The sequence below is a fragment of the Megascapheus bottae genome, chromosome 28 (genome assembly GCF_031878675.1).
Source record: "Megascapheus bottae isolate mThoBot1 chromosome 28, mThoBot2.hap1, whole genome shotgun sequence".
NCBI classification, from domain to species: Eukaryota; Metazoa; Chordata; class Mammalia; order Rodentia; family Geomyidae; genus Megascapheus; species Megascapheus bottae.
In genome coordinates this window covers 16,584,872-16,607,560 of record NC_143536.1, presented here as the reverse complement: position 1 = coordinate 16,607,560, position 22,689 = coordinate 16,584,872, and the positions used below count along the sequence as shown (strand labels likewise).

The window sequence follows — 22,689 nt, the reverse complement described above, 5'->3', positions numbered from 1 at the left end:
CTGGAACTTGATTTTATGGAGTTGACCTGTAAGGTTTAGTAATGAATTTTGCAAGATCTTGGCCACACAAGGTAGGCAAATAATAATCATAAGCAACATTCCTGGAGCAACAAAGGCCATTATCAAGCCTTTTAAGTTGCTCAAGGAGGGAACATAGTGCTGGAACTGTTCAAACAACTCCTTGGCAATCTGTGTTATCTCAACATCAAGTGATGGCGCCTGTTCAAGTCCAGTGATTTTTCTATGAAGCTGATACAAATCTAGAGATAAGTTTGTGTGATGTTAAAGTCCATTTCTTTGGGGATCTGAAAGTCCAAAGTCCTCATATGCTGTCTCCACCTAGGAATGATGAATCTAGTGCTCTTTGCTGGATTCTTTATTAGCTGATGAACACATCCCCAAATCGACTTGTAAGGTTATAAGGACTGGATTGAATCATGGTTAGCACTATTAGCTAGTTCAGCTTCAAGTTTTCTTCAGATGACTCCTGGGGCTGCCTCTGGATATCAGAGAAAACACATGGCCTGGAGGAGGGGTGTCAACAATTACTATCAGATCTGGGAAGACAGCATTCTTTGGTTTGGAAGATCATACATACAACGTGCCCTCCCAGTTCTGCACCCAAGAAGGCCCTCAGAATTAGGAAATATACATCCAAGCATAGCAACCCCTGAGGTGGGCACAAAAAATAGTTCCACATCAGACTTTGAACTTAGCACAGGTAGAATGCCCCACCATCAAAGTTTTCAAAGCAATGTCAAGAAGTAGCTGTGGGGTGGGGTGGTGGAATCTGGCAGGACAGGATGTGCAGCAGCAGCCTTTCTCTCAGTAGCTCCAATGGAACTTCACACCTCCTGCTGAGTTGCCTACAAATTCCTATACAGGCTAGAACTTGGTAAGGGCCAAAATTACATCTGAATAAGGATCTGCTGTTCTTCTCTATGGGCCTGCGGGAAATTGCTATAAAGAAACTTACAAGAGCAAGCTGAAATAGCAATTAAGCAATCATATTGGTAGTCCTAATTTTCTTTCTTTCTTTCTTTTCTTTTTTATGCAAATTTCAAAATCTTTAGAAAGATCCTTTTTTTTTTTAAGTAGTTCCCCTTTAAAACAATGCAATGATCCTTTGACACATTGGAAACATTCAAACATAATCATTTTCTTGAAGTTTAGGCTTAGATTTACTCAGTTGCCTTTGTGTTTCAAGTATAAATTCATCCATTGTTTTACACAGTATGCTGAAAAGTTAACCTTGACCATGCTCACTCACACCAATTCACACATACATTCATACTCAAAGATCTTAAAGCGTGCAAAATTAATATCAGCCATACATTTTCCGGTAGTTTTAGTGTCAAGACTTTTTTTTGCCAATCTTACATTCGCAGGTGACAACCAAGTTTTAAAACAAAGCTTTCTATCAAGGCAACTTAGCTGAAATTTGTTTTTCCAGAGCTTGTTCCTGATGTTGGACTTAGTACCGTAATACTTTCTGCAGATGAAAGCTGGGTGGGAGTCTTAAATCTAGGGGAACTAAGACTGAAGTCTGTGTCCTGCCACCAACTGTCTCCAGACTGTCACTTCACCAGGTTATTAGGAAAAAGAAAACTAGACTAGGCCTGCAGCTGCCTTGTCTGACTTCGGCTCGCCTCAACTGCAGCCAAGTGGGAGGGGCCATAACAGGCCCAAGACCTACCCCAGGTGGGGCCAAAACTTTTATTCCCCAGAAATATTCAAATAGATAACAAAGATGCGCACGTGCACACACACACATACACAAAAACCACAAGGATCCATATTTAGGAACCAATTTCAAAGACAAAACAGAACAAGAAAAAATACCTAAGGAAAAACATATAACAAGAATAAGACAGAGAAGCAAAGACTTTCAAGTAACTCCCAAACTTCTGATGGCATGCCTGGCCTTAAACTATCAGAGTGACAGAAAGACCATGGGGCACTGAACTTAGGAGGCGCCTCCCCTATGCAGATTTCCATTCCCTGGTAGATGGCCAGTGGAGGCCATCCAACCCTGCAAAAGGTTCTCAAGCAAAAAGGAAAGCAAAACCAGACATTGACAGTAATTTAGAACTCATAACAAGAAAATTGAACTCAATCAGATACACTTAATACAAAAACATGAACTCAGATGAATGTACTCACCAAACAGCTTATTTAGATTTATACATGTCTTGCCAGTGGGACTTGAACTACACGTCCTCTCAGACATGCCCTGTTATCAACAAGAACCCCAGAAGGGGGTCAAGGTATCCCTTGACCACCCAGGCCTTAGAGAGCTTGCTGCGTCCAGGTTTTCCTCTCTGTTTTAGGCCCACAGTGCACTTTCTAGAAAAAAATACAGACATACAGCAGGGTCGACCAACTTCTACTTACTCCGAAAGCCTTTACTTTCCACCTGGGAGTCTTTCCCAAAAGAGGTGGTTAATAGGAGAGGCAGTAAAGGCAAATCACTGTTTATCCAATGGGTGAGGGAAAATAGAAAAAGAAGCAATCCTTTATCTCAATAGTATACAAATTATTAGGAATTGATGAAAGACTTGGGAGCACTGGTTGGGTGGCCGCCATGGGCTGCATATTTACTACTGCACGGAGATTATGAAGAAGCCTGTATTTGAAACCTGTATTTGCCCGACCCTGTTGATAACAAAAGTGGGGAACTCTGAAGCTGTTCCTGTATTAATTTTAGTAGCTCCAATTGTTTTTCCTGCCAATAGGCCACTGCTCTACCCATACAGGGTCATGTGATTTCCAAGTTAGGGGAAAATGGAAACCGTGGGAGACTGTAGGCCCTAGAATTGGGGGAGCAGTTTTATGACAATTTTCTCATAAATAATGCAGTCATCATAGAATGCTACAACATTCATATCTTGTCTCTCCTTAGAGATTATTGGGCTAAAGGGCTCTCACCAGGGCAGAGGGTGTGCTGTTTGCAAAGATGCTGCTAGGCCGCCTAAGCCCTGGAGCTGGGGTCTGCAGCAGCGCCAGCAGAGTTTCTAGGAGGCGGGAACTTAAAGCCTGGAAGGAGATCTGAATTCCATTTGAGGCATTGTAGTTGCCCCTGACCTCAGCTTCATGATAAAAGGCCGATTTCCACTGTAAAAACTGTCCCCACGAAAGTATTGCCCTTATGATTGTCTTCCAATCCTGGGGGGTATTTAAGGTGGTAGGCATTGTTTCAAACATTTGTTCTACAAAAAGGGGTGGGAATTACTGAGGGATGGGCTCCCCAACCCAGGAGATTCCTGAGGGGGCTAGGGGCCATAAGGGAAACTCCAAAGAGAACCCACCAGGATGAGGGGGAGGTCTGCTTTCATTTTGTAGTTTGAGATCAATCAGTGGTGGATAAATTTGCTGGCCCGTGCCTTTATCTACAGGGCGGCAGAGCACTCTCCCAGGGAGCCCCTTAGTCATAGCTAAACCCCAGAGGTGACTTAAAGTGGCGGCCACAATGGGGAACTCATATGGGGGTATCAATATTTCCCCTTTCTGACCCTGCCAGACTGCCCTCTCCCAGGTGGACTCATTCCACCAATCCGGCCTGCAAGAATCCATGGGCAGAGGGATAGGACAGTTTCATAAAATTGCTTTTGCCAGGTTTCTAAATTTACGATTCCCTCCTCTGGAAATCGCAGGGACACTTCCTCAACAAACCAAAAGAAGCATTCAAGCTGCTCTTGCCCCACCTGCACTCCATGGGCATGGAGCGTTCCTTTAGAGGCTTGCACATAAAGCGTGTGGCTATTACTTTGTCCTATTATTTTTTATTCCTGACTATACACTCTCCCTCTCTCTCCCTTTCTTATTCATACGATGTGTCACTTACCACAGCAGGGTCCTCTAATTGTTGTCTCAGGTTTTCAGGTCCCTGTTCGGGAGCCACTTGCCAGAACCAGCCAGCAATGAGTCTGGATTCCTGATTTAGGGGGTGAGGTCTTAGAAAAGAAAAAGACAAAAAACAGATGGGGTTGGGAGGGCTGCAGCCCAAGACCACAGCCTAAGGCCGTAAGCTTAAGACTGCAGTCTGTTTATTTCTAGTTGCAGTCTTATATACTCTCTTAACACCAAAAAAATGTCAAGGGTTACATTTGTACCAAATGGTAATCAAGTCTCAGATCAGTTAAGCAGAAGGTGATAAAGCAATAAATCAATAAAGCCAGAAAGGTCACAATACCGAAGATATAGCTCAAAGTTCATAGGCATGGCATCATACATGACCGCTCATTTCTTTGTGTGGTTATCTTACTCAGTGATGCAGATTCATGGGTCAGCCAGGCCCCACACTTGGCTCCCAACAACTGTGTACACCTAAGCTAATGTTACCTCATTTTCTGAGTACCTCAGTCTCAACAGGAAGCCCTCTTTCAACATGGCACCTCACCACATCTCTCCAAGATAGGAGGATTGAAATGTTATCCTGTTTTATGATGCCCTGACACATTGGAGGAATTGCTGTCCTGCCAAATCTGTGTAGAAGGATTTAAGATTTGTGGGAGGAGTGGATTTATCCTAAAAGATTTCCAAACTTTCTATAGTGCAAGCTTTGGGTTCTTCTTTCCCTAAGGGGAGTTGTGCTGGAGCTATACATGGTTTCTTCGTTGTTACTGTTTCCATTCTGTTTTGCTACATTTTTCAGCTGACCTGTTCCTCTGTTATGGTTCTTGCTATTCACCAGAAAAAGTTTTGATTCTATCATCTTTCTTCTTTCATCCTGCCCTTGCACATACAAATTAGGGATTTTTTTTTTTTTTGCCAGTCCTGGGCTTGAGCTCAGGGTCTGAGCACTGTCCTTGGACTTTCTCAAGGCTAGAGCTCTACCACTTGAGCCCCAGCACCACTTCCGGCTTTTTTCTATGTATGTGGTACCGAGGAATCGAACCTGGGTCTTTGTGCAGGCTAGGCAAGCACTAGGCCAAACTCCCGGCCCTACTTGGTATATTTTTTAAAAGCCATTTTCTTCTTTTTCAATCCACCCTCTCTTGTTTGAACTCCAACACAGGAACTATCCCTGATATTTTATGTTCAAGACTAGTGTTCTACCACTTGAACCACACTCTACTTTTAAGGGCTTTTGACCTAAGACTCTTATGGACTTTCTTATACCTGGTCTGACTTCAAATCACAATTCTCAGACCTCAGCCTCCTGAACAGCTAGGATTATAGGTGTGAGTCACCAGTGCCTCACTATTCTCTAGAGTTTAGTTTTTGTTGTGGTTGTTTGTTTTGATGCTGCTTCTGGGGCTTAAACCTAGGGCTTGGATGCTATCCCTGGGCTTTGTGTTTAAGACTAGTGCTCTACCACTTGAGCCACAGCTCTACTCCCTGATTTTTGCTGATTAATTGGAGATAAGAGTCTCACAGGCTTTTTTGTCCAGGATCATCTTAGATTATAATCCTCCAATCTCAGCTCCCAAGTAGCTAGGATTATAGGCGTGAACCACCACACTCTTCTCTAATTTTGAGAGAGCATATTTTTTGACTCTATTTTTTCTTGTTTTAAAATGACAATTACATTTCACTTGTATTTTTTTCATGATTAAAAGGTTTACTCTTCCTCCTTTACGCCTATTACAGAGAACTCTAATTTTTTCCCTCTAATCTCTTATGTATTGTTGTTATTCATATCACCTTTGTTTTCTATTTCCATTGCCTAATTCATTGTTGTTATTAATGTAAACTTTTTAGTATCATTAGAATGATTAAGAGAATGAAAATATACTCATATCTCCTTTGTTTATTCCCACACTGGTGAGAGTCTTTAAAAAAATGTTGATCCCACCAAGTGTCTCACAATTGTAATCCAGCTACTCAAGATGCCGCAGACCGACTCAGCGGGAATGCGGGGAGACCAAGTCTGGATTCACAGGTCAGGAATGGATTCGGCGATGACAGACAGACACAAACGCAAGGGAGGTTTGAAATCTGCTGCGAAGTTTTACTTGTTGAGTGTGAGATTATATACAGTCAAAGTAGGAGTAGTTTCTTTCAGTTGGCATAAGGTCAAAAGATTACAATCACGTTTAAGAATGGTTACAGGGTACATTTTTCTGAGTAGAAAAGAAACTTCTCCCTTCATTCTAAGAAGCCATGGTTAATAAGTCAGACATTAAGGTTAGGCGTCATCCGCCTTGGCATTAATCACTATTAGCTTTGTTTACCATCTGTTTTCTAGTTCTTCCTATGATTCTGTTTCTAAGTTAGTAATTATTATCCTGTGCCAGGAATTGTAAAACCTTAAACCTAAGAGTCCATTGTTGCTGTTCAGTTAGAGCACACCACGGTGCTCTAGCCCTTCTAATCCTTTCCCATGTGATTCATTAGGTACTTGTGACATTTACACAAGTAATGCAGACGCATTAAAGGCATATTCAGGTAAACTAACATTTATTACTAATTCAAAGATCATGTTTTCCGTTTAGTTTCTAATTCTGTATTATTATTAGTAGAGTGCATTGAGGTCATCAAGGCTGCTGTGGATGTGTTTGCGCCAGAGTAGCCGGGCATGCACTTTTAGTTCCTGGAGCATCTAGTCACTCAATCAATTGTTTAGGCCAGTGGCTGGCACAGAATATTGCTGCCATACCATCAACTATCAGAAATGAAAAGAGTGTTAAAAGAATCCCAGCACCCTACATTATGAGCATTCCACGCATATGCCCCGGTCTCTGCCAGGAACCTCCAGGAGGCCTGATCACCATTGGTGCGAACCTCAGGACTGGCAGCCATTCAAGCTCTTTCTGCTCCATGCTGCACAGACTCCACTGGAGTGGATGTAGCATCAAGAGGCTGAGATCCATAGGATCACAGTTTGAAGCCAGTGTGGAAAGAAAAGTCCATGAAACTCCATTTCATAACCAGCAAAAAGCTAGGCTGGAGACATGGCTCAAGTGGAAGAGTGACATCCGAGCAAGCATGAGGCCTAGAGTTCAAACCCTAGTATCAGAAAACAAAAAACAACAACAACAAAAACTGACAACGTAAGTCCCAATTGTATCTATGCCTTCTCTATGAAGAATTTCTTTTAACTTTTCTTACAAGGCAGTTTTGCTAATGATACATTGACTTACCATTACTTTGTGTGAAAAAGTTAATTTTTCCTTCCTTTTGAAGCAGATTTCACTAGACACAGAATCTTAGGTGGATACTTTCTTTTTAAAGGAATACTAAAAATGTCACTAAAATTTTCTTCATGAGTCTTCACTTCTGATGTGAAGTCTGATAAAATTCTATCCCTGTCAGTGACATATCTCCATAAGCCAGCATGTTTTTCCTCTATTTGTTTAATTTATTTCATTCACTCGTTTCCTGTGGTTTGAATAAAATAAACAAAAGTATAGAATTCTTATTGTTCATTTTTAGTATTTAATCTATTTGATGTTCTCTGAGCTTCTTATATTTGTGACTTACGATGCATCATTGAACTTGTAAAATTCTTAGCAATTATTGCTAAAATGCTTCTTTTGTGCTTTTTCTTTTTGTGTGTTCTTCCTCCTCTTCTATTTCCATTCTGTATCTTTGTGACGGTCCAATAATTCATGGATATTGTTTCCCCATTCTTTTATTTTGCATTGCAGTTTGATAATTCCCTTTCATATAGTTAAGTTCACACTTTCTTTCCTTATCTAGGTATAACCTACTGAAGAAACTCTGAGGCATTCCTCATTTATAGTGCAAGTCATCTGATGTCTGTAACCTCCTTATGATTCTTGCTTGGATATTTTATCCCACAGATTTCTTTGCCGGTCTTCTCCTGTTTCTTCCACATTTCCATTAATCCTCCAACACATTTATCATCATTTTCATTTCTCCATCTAAACATTCTACATTCAGTGTCATATATATATATATATCCCCTCTGTTCTGTCACATATTTTCTCTCTTCAGGGTAGTTTTCCACTTGTCTTTAACATGCTCTATAAATTTTTATTAGTCAGCTTTCTACCTCTGTGACAAAGTACCTAACAAAAATAAGTTGAAAGGAAGAAATAATTTTTTTTTTTTGCCTTACAGGTTCAGAGTTTGAGCCTCTGTTCAGCATGGGTTCAGCCACACATCATGGTAGGGAGGAAACTGGTCATCTCATGGCAGACAGGAAGCCAAACCCGAAAGCAGGAACAGTGTCCCAACATCCCCACCAAGGGCACATTGCCAGGGTCAATTCCTTTCTGCCAGGACCCAACTCTTAAAAGTTCAGAAACTGTTAAAAGAGACACTGATTACTCTTGGGCAAGAGTTTTGATTAGTGGTAGAGGGCTTGCCTAGCATGCACAAAGACCCGGGTTCCATTCCTCAGTACCACATTCATAGCAAAAAGCTGAAAGTGGTGCTATGGCTCAAGTAGCAGACCACTAGCCTTGAGGAAAAGAAAAAGCCCAAGGACAGTGCTAGGCCCCAGGACTGGCCAAAGGAGAGGGAGAGAGAAAGAGAGAGAGACAGACAGACAGACAGACATTGATTACTTGAAAGGACCAAGCCTGTAAAACACAGTCTTTGAGGCACATATAAGAAAGATCTGAGCCATAGTGTACATTGCTAGAAATGAAAGTGCTTTCTTAAATTTCTTTTTGCATTGGTCTGTGCTCATGTATACAGACAACATAATTTGGGGGGCTGAGAATGTGGCTTAATGGTAGAGTACTTGCCTAGCATGCATGAAGCTATGGATTTGATTCTTCATAAACACATATAAACAGAAAAAGCCAGAAGTGGCTTTGTGGCTCAAGTGGTAGAGTGTTAGCCTTGAGCAAAAACAAGCTCAGGGACAGCACCAAGGCCCTGAGTTCATCAAACACTATGACTGGCATAATAATAATAATAATAATAATAGTAATAATAGCAATAATAATAATTTTGGCTTTGTGGAATTTATTCCCTTGTTCTGTGTTCCTGAGGATTTGGGGGGAATTTACATAATAGTATTATGTTCACTGTGAGTAGAGATAATCTGATTTCTTCTCTTCAGAGATGGAGGTTTTAATACAGTTTTTTAAATGTAGTTACTCTAGTGGAATTTCAAGTCAATCATGGATAGCTGTGGTAAAGTAGCCTTCTTTAAGCCAAGCACTGGTAGGTCATTCTTATAATCCTAGCTACTCAGGAGGCTGAGGTATGAAGACTATGGTTTGAAACAAGCCTGGGAAAGAAAGTCTAAAGACTCTTACCTCCTATTAACCACCAGAAAACCAGAAAAGGCTCAAAATGGTAGAGCACTAGCCTTGAATAGAAAAGCTCAGGACAGCACCCAAGCCCTGAGTTTGAGCCCCATGGCTCGAATGTTGGAAATGAACTTTACAACTTGTAAGGGAGGGAGTTGGTGGGGCGAGGGAAAGTAGGAGAAAAATGAGGGAGTAGATCACAATGTTGGATGAGACATGTACTCATTACCTCACATATGCAACTGTAACCCCTCTGTACATCATCTTGACAATAAAATTAAATCAGAAAAAAACCAATAAAGCCAAAAAAGTTACTTAAGAAAAGCCTTCTTTGTAAGTTGCTGATGATATGAAATTTTCAAGTATTAATGCTCCTAAACTGCATGCTTAGTATACTTATTTAAATGATGACTGCTATGTATGTTTCAGCATAACTAACTTGTCTGAAGCAAGTCGGATGAATGATAAATGGAGTACAGGCAGAACTATGGAAGCCAAATGATTTTTGAAACATGGAAGGAGACAATTTTGGAGCTGCTTGTGATTTTGATATAGACAGGAAGAGTGAGAATACATTGTAATTGGATTATAAAATGCATTATGAACCCATTTGTTTTCTCATAATATCACATTAGTTAAGTTACCTAAAATGAAAGTCAAGGCTCTGTTTTCTTTCTCTTCCTGTTTCACAACAACTTTTTCTTCCTTCATCCTCTAAGCACAATATCTCAGTACCAATACATCCCAGGTTTGTTAATCCAATCCTTCTATCAATTCTAGCCCTGTTTCCAAACCTAGAAAGTTCCACGAGTAATTGTTAAGCCACATCAGTGTACCAAAATGTATCCTGTATTCTTCTAGGTCTACCTCAAGTCCCGATGGAGGAGCTTGCTAGAGACAAATCAATGAATAAGACCCAACCTATTGCCAAGGTAAGGTTGTTTTCTTTATCTGAGATGGAAATGTGATTTCTAGGTTTTGTTGCTCTTTAGTCCCATTTAAATATAAAAACAACAAATCTAAACCTGTAGATCATAAAGAACTATGCAATTTACACTTGGGGAAATACAAATTGCAAGTCTTATCAACTGATACCTGAGTGACAAGATCATTAATTATAAGAAAAATTATTAGAAGGTAAATGTATATGATATTATATACATATATGAAAATGTCACAATGAAGCCTCTTGCTTTGTATAGATAATATATCTTGATTTTTAAGAAAAAGTTGAAGAGATTCTGGGAAGATGGCAGAGGTTCATGGTCTATCCACTATTGTTACTGTGTCTGACTTTGGTACCTGATGTATTATATACATTTATTTATTTGAATCAGGAAAGGGAAGGGCAAAAACAAGATGATGAGACAAAGGACAGCAGATGAATCAATGTAACAGCGATATTCACAGTACAATATTTTGGAACTGTACTTTATAACGTGGGAGAGGGTGGGGAGAAATGAAGTGGGAGACAAACGTGGTAAAGGGTAACAATAGTCAAGAAGTATTCAAGGGGTAACTAAACAAGAAAGATGATAGGAAATATAAAGGAAGTTACGTCACTACTTTATGAATATCACTCTGATAATAAAATAATTAAAATAAAAATAAAATTATGCTTAGTTTGAAAGGCAAAAAATAAAAATTTCAACGCCCTGCTTAAAAAGAAAAGTTGAAGAAAGGTGAAATGTTGGCCAGGTACTACTGGTGGCTCATACCTATAATCCTACCTACTCAGGAGATTGAGATCTGAGGATTGTGGTTCAAAGCCAGCCCAAATAGGGAACTGTGAAACTCTTAGCAAAAAGCCAGCAGTGAAGCTGTGGATCACATCCAAGAGACTGGATTCAAGCCCCAGGTAGAGAGAGAGAGAGAGAGAGAGAGAGAGAGAGAGAGAGAGAGAGAGAGAGAGAGACAGAGACAGAGAGAGACAGAGACAGAGAGACAGAGAGAGAGAGAGACAGAGAGAGAGAGAGAGACAGAGAGAGAGAGAGAGAGAGACAGAGACAGAGACAGAGACAGAGACAGAGACACAGAGAGAGAGAGACAGAGACAACACACAGAGAGACAGAGATACAGAGAGACAGAGACACAGAGAAAGAGGATATTAAATAGATTTATAGAATAAATAAACATGATGTTCACATATGACAACATCAGTTACAAAAGATATTTTCATCAGGTGTACATTTTCTTAGTGGAAAAGAATCTTGTATGTGCCCAAGCAAAGGACTTGATAAGCTGGGTGTCAGTGACTCACTCCTATAATACTAAATACATGAGAGGCTTACATTTGGAAGACTGTGATTCCAGGTCAGGTTGAAGAGAAAAGTTGGGAGATTTGCTCTCGGTAGAAGAAGCTGAGTGAGTCTGCACATAGCTGTCATCACATCACAGCCCAGCTATGAGAGGTGCATGCTGAGCAATGATCAAGAGCCTATCTCAAAATAACCAGTACAGGGGCCGGGAGTTTGGCCTAGTGGTTAAAGTGCTTGCCTAGCATGCATGAAGACCCGGGTTCGATTCCTCGGTACCACATACATAGAAAAAAGCCAGAAGTGGTGCTGAGGCTCAAGTGGTAGAGCTCTAGCCTTGAGAAAGTCCAAGGACAGTGCTCAGGCCCTGAGCTCAAGCCCAGGACTGGCAAAAAAAAAATAACCAGTACAGAACAGTCTTAGAGACATGGCTTAGCTATTCATGGAATACTTGATTTTGAATACAAATCCCAGTACCTCCAAAAATATTTCTAAAAAATGAACTTCATAAATCTTCCATGTAAACTTCATGCCTTTCTTCCCAGCTTTCTTTGGTGGTCACTGCCTAAAACACTGTGTTGTGCGGTTTTTGAATGCCACTACCCTGGATAAAACATCTGTAGAAATGAGACAGGATTTGACATGACCTGACCTCATAGTGTCCTTTTCTCTCCTTGCAGCTGAACTCAGAAGCAAAGGAACACTGTACGTATTCTTAACTCACTTCCTGAGGAAAAGTCTTAAATTCTGTGAAAGGTTGGACTTTTTTGCCTGTTTCTGTTTAGAAAGCCAGCCTGATTTTAGATCCTGCTGGAAAAGAGGAGTGGGAGTGTGGTGGAAAAAATCCCAATCAAATGAAGACGTAAGACCATCTGCTACAATCTCAGGAAGCAGCTGAACAATTTGGTCATGTGGATTTATATCCAAGAGGGTTGGGAGGTACCAATGTATGAGTCCTTGTGTCCTGTTGGTGAATATGTATGCTAATATGGTATTTTTCCAGAAAAAAAACACAGTTCACTTATATAGTGTAATATGTGCCATTTTTCTAAAAAACAAACCCACACCACTATACTCCTGACATAAATCTGAAAAGTACTTTAGCATTCCCACCTTAGATGGAACTAGAGAAGAATGATCCTGGATCTTGACCGTGCAAGGGGATTAGGAAAATATGAAGGCAGGCTTGGGTCCCAACGTTGAAACTCTGGGCTACAGAACTGTATTTACCAGACACCATGAGACAAGCAGTCACCATACCTGGGAGTTGAGGTTGCTTCTGGAAATATATTAACCTGTAAGAACTCAAACTACATCTTGGTTGTCAATCTGGTGTGCAGCACCTGTATGACGAATCTCTGGTGAGTCTGGATAGAGTGTGAGCACTTACCCCAGCTGACAGCCAGCACAAGCTGTGTCACTGTTTGGTGATCAGACGAGAATGGGGAAAAGCCGTGTCTATGTGGACTTGGACACATATTACCCGGGAAATGAAAGCAGGAAGGAAAACGCTTTAATGCTAGGTAGCACTTATTTTTAAGTGATAGAATCGAGTAGTTTTAGATACTTATTCTCATTTCAAAAATAAGTAGGCTAGGCAATGGTAGCTCATGCCTACTCAGGAGGTTCAGATTTGAGGATTGCAGTTTGAAGGCAGCGTGGGCAGGAGAGTCCATGAGACGTTTTCTTATAAACTACGACCCAAAAAAGCCAGAAGGGGAGCTGTGACTCCAGAGTACTAGCTAGTAGAGGATAGCCTCAAACAAAAGAAACTCGGGAATCGTGCCCAGTCCTTGAGTTTAAGGTCCAGGATTAGCACCTGTGTATGCAACACACACACACACACACACACACACACACACACACACACACACACACACTGAGCAAAGCAATAGAGCAGGAAACTTAGCCTAGAATTGGATCCAGTCTTCCAACCGTAGTTTTGTTTTTTTTTAAATCAAGTATTAAGGCCTCTAGATGATACAGTATGTATAATCGCAGCTCATGTGGAGCTTGTTGGAACATATAACATTGGAAAAGTTATGAAGGAGACTATGCCAATTTAGTCTGGCAATTTAGCTTAGCAGAGAGAGGCTTCGGGCCCTGTTTTTGATACATGGCATGTACTGTAGTGATTCTCCTCTTTACACTCAACATTTTCTAGCAGTTGGGTTGTCTTTAGCTGACAAGCCAAAGGCTGTCATTTCTTTCCTGCTACTCTCCTTTGTCTCGTGCTCTTAACCTCATGGCAAAATCAACTAGTGCCTCAGAATAATTCATGAACAATGCCATGAACTTTCTAACTGTCACTCTCTGTCCTTGTAGGTCCTTCTGAGTCCTCGTGTTCTGATAACAGCACTATTAAGGAGGAATTACTGAAGATACTGGTAAGATTCCTTGACTTCCAAAATATAAGTGTTGTCATAGATTGATTCTCTCTCCATCACTGTCTCTGGGTCTCCCTTATCCCCGTACCAAGGTTTTAATTTAGGTCATTGCAGTCTCCCTTAACTTTTTTGTTCAAGGCTGGTATTCTACCGCTGGTTTCTTGTTGGTGAGTTAGGGATAAAAGAGCCTTGCCAATTTAAATGTCTGCCAGGTCTGGCCTCAAATTGCAATTCTCAGATCCAGCCTTCTGAGTAGCTGGGATTATAGGAATGAGTCACCAGGCTGAGCTTGGTATCTTTTTTTTGCAAGTGAATTGAAATATGAAATAATACGTTTGCATGTTGTCAATAATATGTATAATTTTCTGAGTGAGGGAAATCAAATATACAATGTGTTATCAAATGAGATCTCATTGAAGGCAACATTAAATAATTATAACATGATTACAAATAGTATGGGGCAAGCTTTATATTCAGCATTACCATTGTTGTTGGTGGTGGTGGTTGTGGGGCTTGAACTCTGGGCATGGGCACTGTCCCTGAGCTCTTCAGCTCAAGGCTAGTAATGTTCTACCACTTGAACCACAGCACTGCTTCTGGTTTTTTGGTGGTTAATTGGAGATAAGAGTCCCACAGACTTTAGTGCCTAGGCTGGCCTTGAACTGCTATCCTCAATTCTCAACCTCCTGAGTAGCTAGGATTATAAGCAAGAGTCACTGGTGCCTGACCTCTTCATCATATTTTTAGAAAATAAAAGTTAGAAAATAATTTGGTGAGGGTGGAGGCAGGGCTCAGTTAGTAGAGAGCACTAGCCAATGAGAAAAAGGCATCAGTCCTGGGCTAGGAATGTGGCTTAGTTGTAGAGTGCTTGCCTAGCATTCATGAAGCCCTGGGTTTGAGTCCTTAGTATCACATACACAGAAAAAGCCCAGAAGTGGTGCTGTGGATGGGGTGGTAGAGTGACAGCCTTGAGCAAAAGAAGCTCGGGAGCAGTGCCCAAATCCTGAGTTCAAGCCCCAGGACTGGCAAATAATAATAATAATAATAATAATAATAACAACAACAACAACAACAACAACAATAAAGCATCAGGTACTGAGTTTAGTCCCAGTCTTGACCAAAAAGTAAATAAATAAAACAATAACAGAAAAAGATTTTGTGATTGATAAAGTGGACACACACACATACAAACACACATGCACACACACGCACACGCAAACACATACAAGCATAAAGAGTTTGTGTCTTTTACCATGAGTAGATTTGCTCTCTTCTTGTCTTTGTGTTCTGTTTTGCATCTGGCTTGATAATGACAAGTGAAAAAAATCTATACACACAGCACATATAATTGGATCCTCATTCTGATTCCTTGTCTGTAATTTCCAGGGGAACAATACAGATTCAGTAGATGGTACGTACTGTGGACTCTCTCACTCGCTGATGAATATCCAGATGATGAAAAGGACGCAAGGATCTTGATGGCTTCAGTTTGCAGACTGATTCCAGCTTGCTGCTGTGAATGAGGGCTGGGGGTAGAGTGGTAGACATTTATTTTCTGGGTAAAGAAACTTGGACAATCCCTGTAGTGTTTACAAGCGCTATGATCAATTTAGGTGATGTGGAGTTACGTACATAGAGTGAAGGCTCTATATGTATTCACACGGTTTGGTTGTGAGTATGTCTCTATGGAGTTTATGTGTGTTCACTTGTTTCAAAAAGTTTCCCCTAGTTATCAGTGCATGTGTTTTTGTTTTGTTTTATTTGGGGGTGCTGGTCTATATCTGAGCTTCTTTTGCCCAAGACCAATATGCTACCACTTGAGCCATAGCTCCCCTTCTATTTTTTTTTTTCTGTGGTTAATTGTAGATAAGAGTCTTGCAAGCCGGGCACAATGGCTCATGCCTGTAACTCTAGTTACTCAGGAGGCTGAGATCTGAGGATCAAGGTTCAAAGGCAGCCTGGGAACAAAAGGACTTGAGACTCTTATCTCCAATTAACCTCTACAAAATGGGAAGTGGGGCTGTGACTCCAAGCATACGGTGGTAGCCTTGAGCTGAGGAGCTCAGGGACAGTGCCCAGGCCCAGGGGTAGGGTGAAGAACCCAGGCGGAATTCAAGCCCCATGACCCCACCCCCCAGAAAAGAAGAGTCTTGCAGACTTCTCTGTTCAGGCTGGCTTCGAACTGTGATCCTTGGATCTCAGCCTCCTGAGTAGCTAGGATTACAGGTATGAGCCACCAGCCATTGCCTCCTTTGTATTCTCACTGTTCTCATCACTTCTGGACTGTATGCTGAGCTTGGCAGACCTCATTGTTTAATGTGCCCAAGGCCTCATGCAGTACCTCGACATTGTGCATGTGCTCAAGGAGTACTTGAAAGGAAGTGATCAGATCAGTCCTGAAAACATTCTGCCATGTATTTGAGGTCATGTCTTCCTTAGGCTTTTGCCTTTCAGAGTGCAACCCACTAAAGATATTGTTTGTTCTATATAAATCCATTTAAATAAGTAAAATTAAAGTCAGAATCCTCTTCCTCTAGCCACATTTCAGTATCCAGTAGACATGTGTTTAAAACACAGTGAAAATATTTCCATCCTCTTGTGGGCAGCTGTATCCAGCCTGGTCTTTCTGGTCTCAGATGTGTCAGTTGTCCAAGATTGGATTGTGCCTGTCCAAGATTGGATTTCAGGCTGACACAGTAGCAGGTGAGAAGTGTTCATGTTGATGAACTTGTGAATGTGAGAAGTTGAAGCTGTTCTATCTCCCTTGGTAAGTTTCTACAGAGCATATTCCTACTGAAGACTGTAAAGTCCTTAGAGCACAGGGAGGTTCTGCAGATCCAGAGAAAAGAATATGGCGATGTGTGAGTCAGTGTGAACTCAAGTAGCCAAGCAAGGAAAGATGCCACTCTGTAATAACTCGCTGTCTACGTTTCTAAAGGCTTTTCCTTGAAGTCCTCTGAAGACTACCCCAATGAGGAAGATGCCCTAGGTGGGTAGCAACACCCAGCTTTGTCCCAAGGAGGAGCCAGTTTGGGGAACAATTGGATCTCACCTGCTGCTCTGGGGCCTAGGACATGAAGTGAAAAAAGATGAGGAGCCGGACGCAGTGGCTCACGCCTGTAATCCTAGCTACTCAGGAGGCTGAGATCTGAGGATCAAGGTTCAAAGCTAGCCAGGGCACAAAAGGGACTGAGACTCTTATCTCTAATTAACCTCTAGAAAATGGGAAGTAGGGCTTGGCTCAAGGATAGGGTGGTAGCCTTAAGCTGAAGAGCTCAGGGACAGCACCCAGGCTGAGTTCGAGCCCCATGGTCCACTAAAAAAAAATGAGGAAAGTGAAAATGAAATTTTAAAAAAGGAGAAGAGAGCAGAGTAGAGGGGAAGAAAGCAAAACAAAAAAAAGAAGGAAAGCAGTGCAAAGAAAGAAAAGAGACAGAAGACTGAGCTATACTTACAACTTAGTGACAGTAATGGCAAATTCTTTGTTCATGGACATTGATGTGCTATGGCATAACTTCTTTTCTTTTCCTGGTATTTAAAAGGCAGCATTTCCCAATGATGTGCCTTACTTGCAAATCAAAGGGATTTGGACAAGTCTCATTATTTCTAAATGCTATGGAGTTGGTATGAAGTTTAAATGTCACTTAAGGTAATACAAAGTATAAAGGAGTCATTCTCAAGCTGGACATTGGTGGCTCATGCCTGTAATTCTAGCTATTTGGGAGTTTGAGATTTAAGAATTGTGTTTCTAAGCCAGCCTGGATAGGAAAATCCATGAGATTCTTATCTCATATTAACCACCCAAAAGCCAGAGGTAGAGTTGTGACTCAAGTGGTAGAGTACCAGCCTTGAGTAAAAACACCCAGAGATGGCTTCCAGGTCTGTGAGTTCAAGCCGTAGGGCCAGCATATACATGTACAAAAAGACTTATTCAAGCCTGGCACCTGTGGCTCATACCTGTAATCCTAGCTACTCAGGAAGCTGAGAGCTGAGGATAACCATTCAAAGCTAGTGTGGGCAGGAAAGTCTATAAGACTCTCATCTTCAACTAACCACCAGAAAAGTGGAAGTGGTACTATGGCTCAAAGTAGTAAAACACTAGCCTTGAGTCAGAGACAGTACTCTGGCCCTGAGTTCAAGCCCCAGGACTGACAAAAAAATCATTTTATATGTGGAGTTGGTTGTACTAAGCCCTCACAAAACCTACACAGGCTCAGCAAATGCTGCTGATACCAGAAGCAACTCATTCATTTCTTGGAGTAGATAGAAGAGTATGCCTTGATGATTTCTCCCAGATTTTTATATTGCAGAATGATGTGACTGGTGGAATTTGACAAGGAGAAAGAAAGCGGGCAGTGAAGTGTAGAGAAGAGCAGAGGGGGAAGTCAGTGTGGTGATAGAATGTCATGGAGAACTGTCTTCCTGGAGGAGACTCGGAGACTGCCTCTCAGAGGAGGAGTCAGGAGAATAGCACAGGCATCACTTCCTGGTTCCAGTGGTCCAACCAGGGGGCCGGGGCAGGAAAAGCATGTTGGAATGTTGGAGAAGTCTTGTCATTGCAGGAGGAGGCACTCCAGGCCTTGAGATGTGGAGACAGGATGTCAGGAGCAGCAGGGGATCTGACTTCTCAATGTTGACTCTCTCTCTCTCTCTCTCCTTTCCTTTGCATGTTCACTGCTGCTGCTGCTCTTGGTCACTCGGAAGATGATGTCTCTGCCAGCTCTTCAAAAAAGACCTACATATTGCATGTAATTCATTTCTTCTTTACATTTCTTCTCCTTCTTTCCTTCCTTCTTTCCTTCGTTCCTTTCTCCTACCTCCCCTCTCTCCCTCTCTTTCTTTCTTTTTTCTTTGGCCAGGCCTGGGCACTGTCCTTCAGCAGCTGCTTCTTCTTCTTCTTCTTCTTCTTCTTCTTCTTCTTCTTCTTCTTCTTCTTCTTCTTCTTCTTCTTCTCCTCCTCCTCCTCCTCCTCCTCCTCCTCCTCCTCCTCCTCCTCCTCCTCCTTCTTCTTCTTCTTCTTCTTCTTCTTCTTCTTCTTCTTCTTCTTCTTCTTCCTCTTCTTTTTCTCAAAACTAGCACTCTACCACTTCAAAGCACCACTTCCAACTTTTTCTGTTTATATGGTACTGAGGAATCGAACCCAGGACCTCATACCCGCTAAGCAAGCACTCTACCACTAAGACACATTTCCAGCCTCCCTCTTTCTTCCTTCCTTCCATTTTATTGTATTTTATTGTCAGGATAAAGTATAGAGCGATTACAGTTATTGTTACACTTGTCAGGTAGTGGGTGCATTACTTCTCAAACCTTGATACCTCTTTCTTTCCTTCCTTTCTTCCTTCCTTCATTCTTTTCTTTCCTCTGTCCTTTTAGTTTATTTTTCAGATAGATTCTCAAACTCTCTAGGTCAGCTCATCCTGTGATCCTCCTACCTCTGCCTCCCAAGGACCACAAGCCTGCACCACCACACCCAACCTGGTTTTGAGATAGATTGTTGGTAACTTTTGCCTGATTAGCCTCAAACTTGATTCCTCCTATCTCTGTCTCCCAAGTGGTTAGGATTACTGCTGTGAGACACCCGACCTTTTATTTCCTTTTTACTTTTCTTTGTGATTCGTGAATGACGACATTTAGCTCTTCCCTTCTCTTTTTCCCATTTTGAATAATGGCAGAAGGACCTGGTCTTATACAAGGCATTTGGATCCTCAGGTAATTTCCTAAGGGCAAATGAAGTTGACTACGACCTCACTCTTTGTGGTTGACCCAAGCAGCATTACATAGCTCTTGAAGGTTGTTACATATACAATGCCTATAAAATGTTCTGCTCTGATTTCCTTTAACATTGCATTGATGTCTGAGCCCAGATCATACCAATGAACTGAACTGAGCAACCTTCGGGCAGTCAGGTGGCAGGACTGGGATTAGAAGAGCTGAGCCCCATCCTACTGCAGAACCAACAGATCCACAGAAGTCAGATTCTGTCCAGAGCCCCCGACATATATCTTGTCCCATGTGGCTCTGAACATACACAGCATTTCTGTTCTTTTCAGATGTCAACAGAGTCTCTATATCTAGAGTCCATAGACAGCAGTGAGGGATTCAGTGAACTGGAAGAGGATGAAGAATGTGAGTATGGAGGTCAAGGTCTATGGAGGATAAGGAAAATGAGTTCAAGTTCTCATTGTTTGCTTAACTTGATGTGCTTTTCAGTTCATCAAGGACTCCAGGCAAACCAAGCAGAGCCTGAATTGGCCCCTGATGTACGTGAAAAGGAGTATGAAGATAAAAGGACAGGTAACACTTGGCACTCAATGACCGTTTCTCCAGGAGTAGAAGCCCATCCCACAGCATCTTGGGTCTTCTCAGCTGCTGTAATGACAAGGAGACTAGGTGGCGGGGAGGGCCAGCAGGTGCACGACTTCTGAGGAGGCTGCGCATGCGGTCTGCAGGGAGAGCCTTAATGAACAAAGGGCTAGTGAATCACTGGGAGGTGGCAAGGGTGGGGAAGTGGTTCTGTCCCCCAGTCTTTAAGTATGAGTTTGAGAGAGGCCATTCAGACTCCTTTCCATCCAGACAGTAGTATGAATTCCTCCTCATAGCCCACTCTTGGGATGCTCAGATCTCGGGATTTGCCAGGGTAACCCAGTTCCTTCGGAATCCCCTGGGATCCTCATCACCTCCTAGCATCATTTCTCTACCCAAATATTGTATGATGTTTATGCATTTTTAGTATATAAAAAAAGAACGCACATCTGAAAGCAATGCAGTGGAGCCGGGAACTGGTAGCTCACACTTGTGATTCCTAGCTACTCAGGAGGTTGAGATCTGAGGATTACAGTTCAAAGCCAGCCTGAACAAGAAAGTCTGGAAGACTCTTATCTCCACCCAAACTATCAAAAAAAAAAAAAAAGCTGGTAATGGAGCTGTAGCTTAAGTGGGAGAGCAGTAGTCTTGAGTAAAAACAACTCAGGAACAACATCCAGGCCCTGAGTTCAAGCCACAGGACAAGCACTAAGTAAGTAAGTAAGTAAATAAAGCAAGCAAGCAATACAGTGTGCCAGGGGATAAGCTAAAGAAGTCAGAGTTGCAAAATTTTAAAATTTCTTTTCTCCTTTTCTTTTTCTTTCTTTCTCTCTCTTCCTTTTTCCTTTTCTTTCCTTTTGTCCCCTCTTTCTCTCCTTCTCTCTTTGTGCTGGAGTTTGAGTTCAGTCTTATATTTATTCTTCTCTGTGTTGCTGGGCTAGAATTCTTACCATCTGAGCCTGAGATCCACCTCTGTCTAGCTTTTTTTTTCTTCTTTTTCTTTTTAGTCTGTGATGGCTTTGAAATGCAACCCTCTGGATCTCAGCATCTTGAGTAACTATGATCACAGATATGGGCCACCTGTACCCAACAGGAATTATACATTTCTTACCGCATTTTTATTCATTATCAGATGTTATATTTCTAAGACCCTCTTCATAGTTTCTTCTAAAATGATACATATTAAACCCCAGCAAATTATTTATTTGAAATTAGAAGCACTAAGACAGTTAGATTGGACTATTTAAAAAGTCCTTTTTGTGTGCCAGTCCTGGGGCTTGAACTCAGGACCTGGGCACTGTCTCTAGGCTTGTGTGCTCAAGGCTAGTGCTCTCCCACGTTAGCCACAGCTCCATTTCCAGCTTGCTTTTTTTATGCTTAATTGGAGATAGGAGTCTCACAGACTTTCTCTTCCAGGCTGGCTTCAAACCATGATCCTCAGATCTCAGCCTACTAAGTAGGCTAGAAATAAACTTGTATGATGGAAGGGCTCGAGGAAGCTGCCTGTGGGTCTCGGAATGGGGTGTGGGGGGTTCCACAGTGAGTGAAGGAAAGATTATGCCTCCACCTGCTCGTTGGATCTTCTGTTCCTCGGGGTGCACAGGTGTGTGGGGAGGTCCTTTCCATCTGGAGTTGGAGAAGCCCTTCTTCCCCTCTTCAAATCCACGGTGAGGGGTGCAGCCCTGGAAGGCTATCCAGGGGAATGTCTGAGGAATTTCTTTCTGAAGGCCATTTAGGCTCTGCACACAGACAGCTTTTTCAGCAGAAGGTAGAATACAGGCCCTGGAGCTCTTGGATCTGAGTCCCTCAGAAGGCCAAAGGTCACCTTTCTGGGCTTGGAGAGACTCTGGGTTCCAACTCCCTGCAGTGAGCCCTCTTCCCACACCTCTGCACCCGCCATGAGCCCTCCCCCCTCATCTCCCAGTTACCCCCTCCCTCACTTCTGCATCTCCCCAGTGAGCTCACCCACCTCATCCCTGCATCTCTCCAGGGAGCCCTCCTCACTCACCTCTGCAGCTTCTCAGTGACCCCAAACCTGTATCTATGTTGCAGATTCCTCCCCTGCCACCCATAAAAATGACACGGATTCCTTGTACTTAGAAGACCTGGAGTTTGAGGAGTAAACAGACGTCACATCGAGACCTTCCATCTAAGGCTCTCTATGCAATCAATCTCATGTTCTAAAATGAATAATAATTTGTGTTGTTACATGTATGATAAGGGTTAGTTTAATTGTATATATTAAAGATAAATTGTATGTTTTATATAAAATGTTACTGCATTTAATAGTGATTCTTGAAATGACAGTAATGATAATGTTTCATTGTATAAATCATATATTGGATGTTGTTATATTTTTTTTATCATCCACACTGGTGTTTTATTATAACTTGGAAAAAAAAAACAGAATGGGCAAAAGTAAACAATCTCACGCAACACATCACTAGTGATTAATTCAATATAAAGGGGAAAAAAACTACTCATTTTGGGGTTACTTATCAAAATCCTAACGACTCTTCTCTTTATTTACCCACCAAAGAACCAGAATTGGTGCAGTGGCTCAAGTGATAG

General features: G+C 41.8%; 1 protein-coding gene across 2 annotated transcripts in view; it reads left to right on the top strand.

The window, feature by feature from the left end:
* LOC150045334 (uncharacterized) overlaps positions 1 to 22,350 on the top strand; it is a 36,640-nt gene extending 14,290 nt beyond the window's left edge. The window contains exons 3-11 of one of the 2 annotated variants that reach the window (XM_090320676.1): positions 10,035 to 10,105; positions 12,109 to 12,133; positions 13,754 to 13,815; positions 15,202 to 15,226; positions 16,754 to 16,804; positions 18,520 to 18,563; positions 19,866 to 19,941; positions 20,026 to 20,109; positions 22,171 to 22,350. In XM_090320676.1, the coding sequence (XP_090176802.1) occupies positions 10,035 to 10,105; positions 12,109 to 12,133; positions 13,754 to 13,815; positions 15,202 to 15,226; positions 16,754 to 16,804; positions 18,520 to 18,563; positions 19,866 to 19,941; positions 20,026 to 20,109; positions 22,171 to 22,241 (509 nt within the window). In that variant the 3' untranslated portion in view covers positions 22,242 to 22,350. The remainder of the gene's footprint in view (positions 1 to 10,034; positions 10,106 to 12,108; positions 12,134 to 13,753; positions 13,816 to 15,201; positions 15,227 to 16,753; positions 16,805 to 18,519; positions 18,564 to 19,865; positions 19,942 to 20,025; positions 20,110 to 22,170) is intronic. The other variant, XM_090320675.1, reaches the window with a different exon arrangement.
* The last annotated feature ends 339 nt before the right edge of the window (positions 22,351 to 22,689 follow it).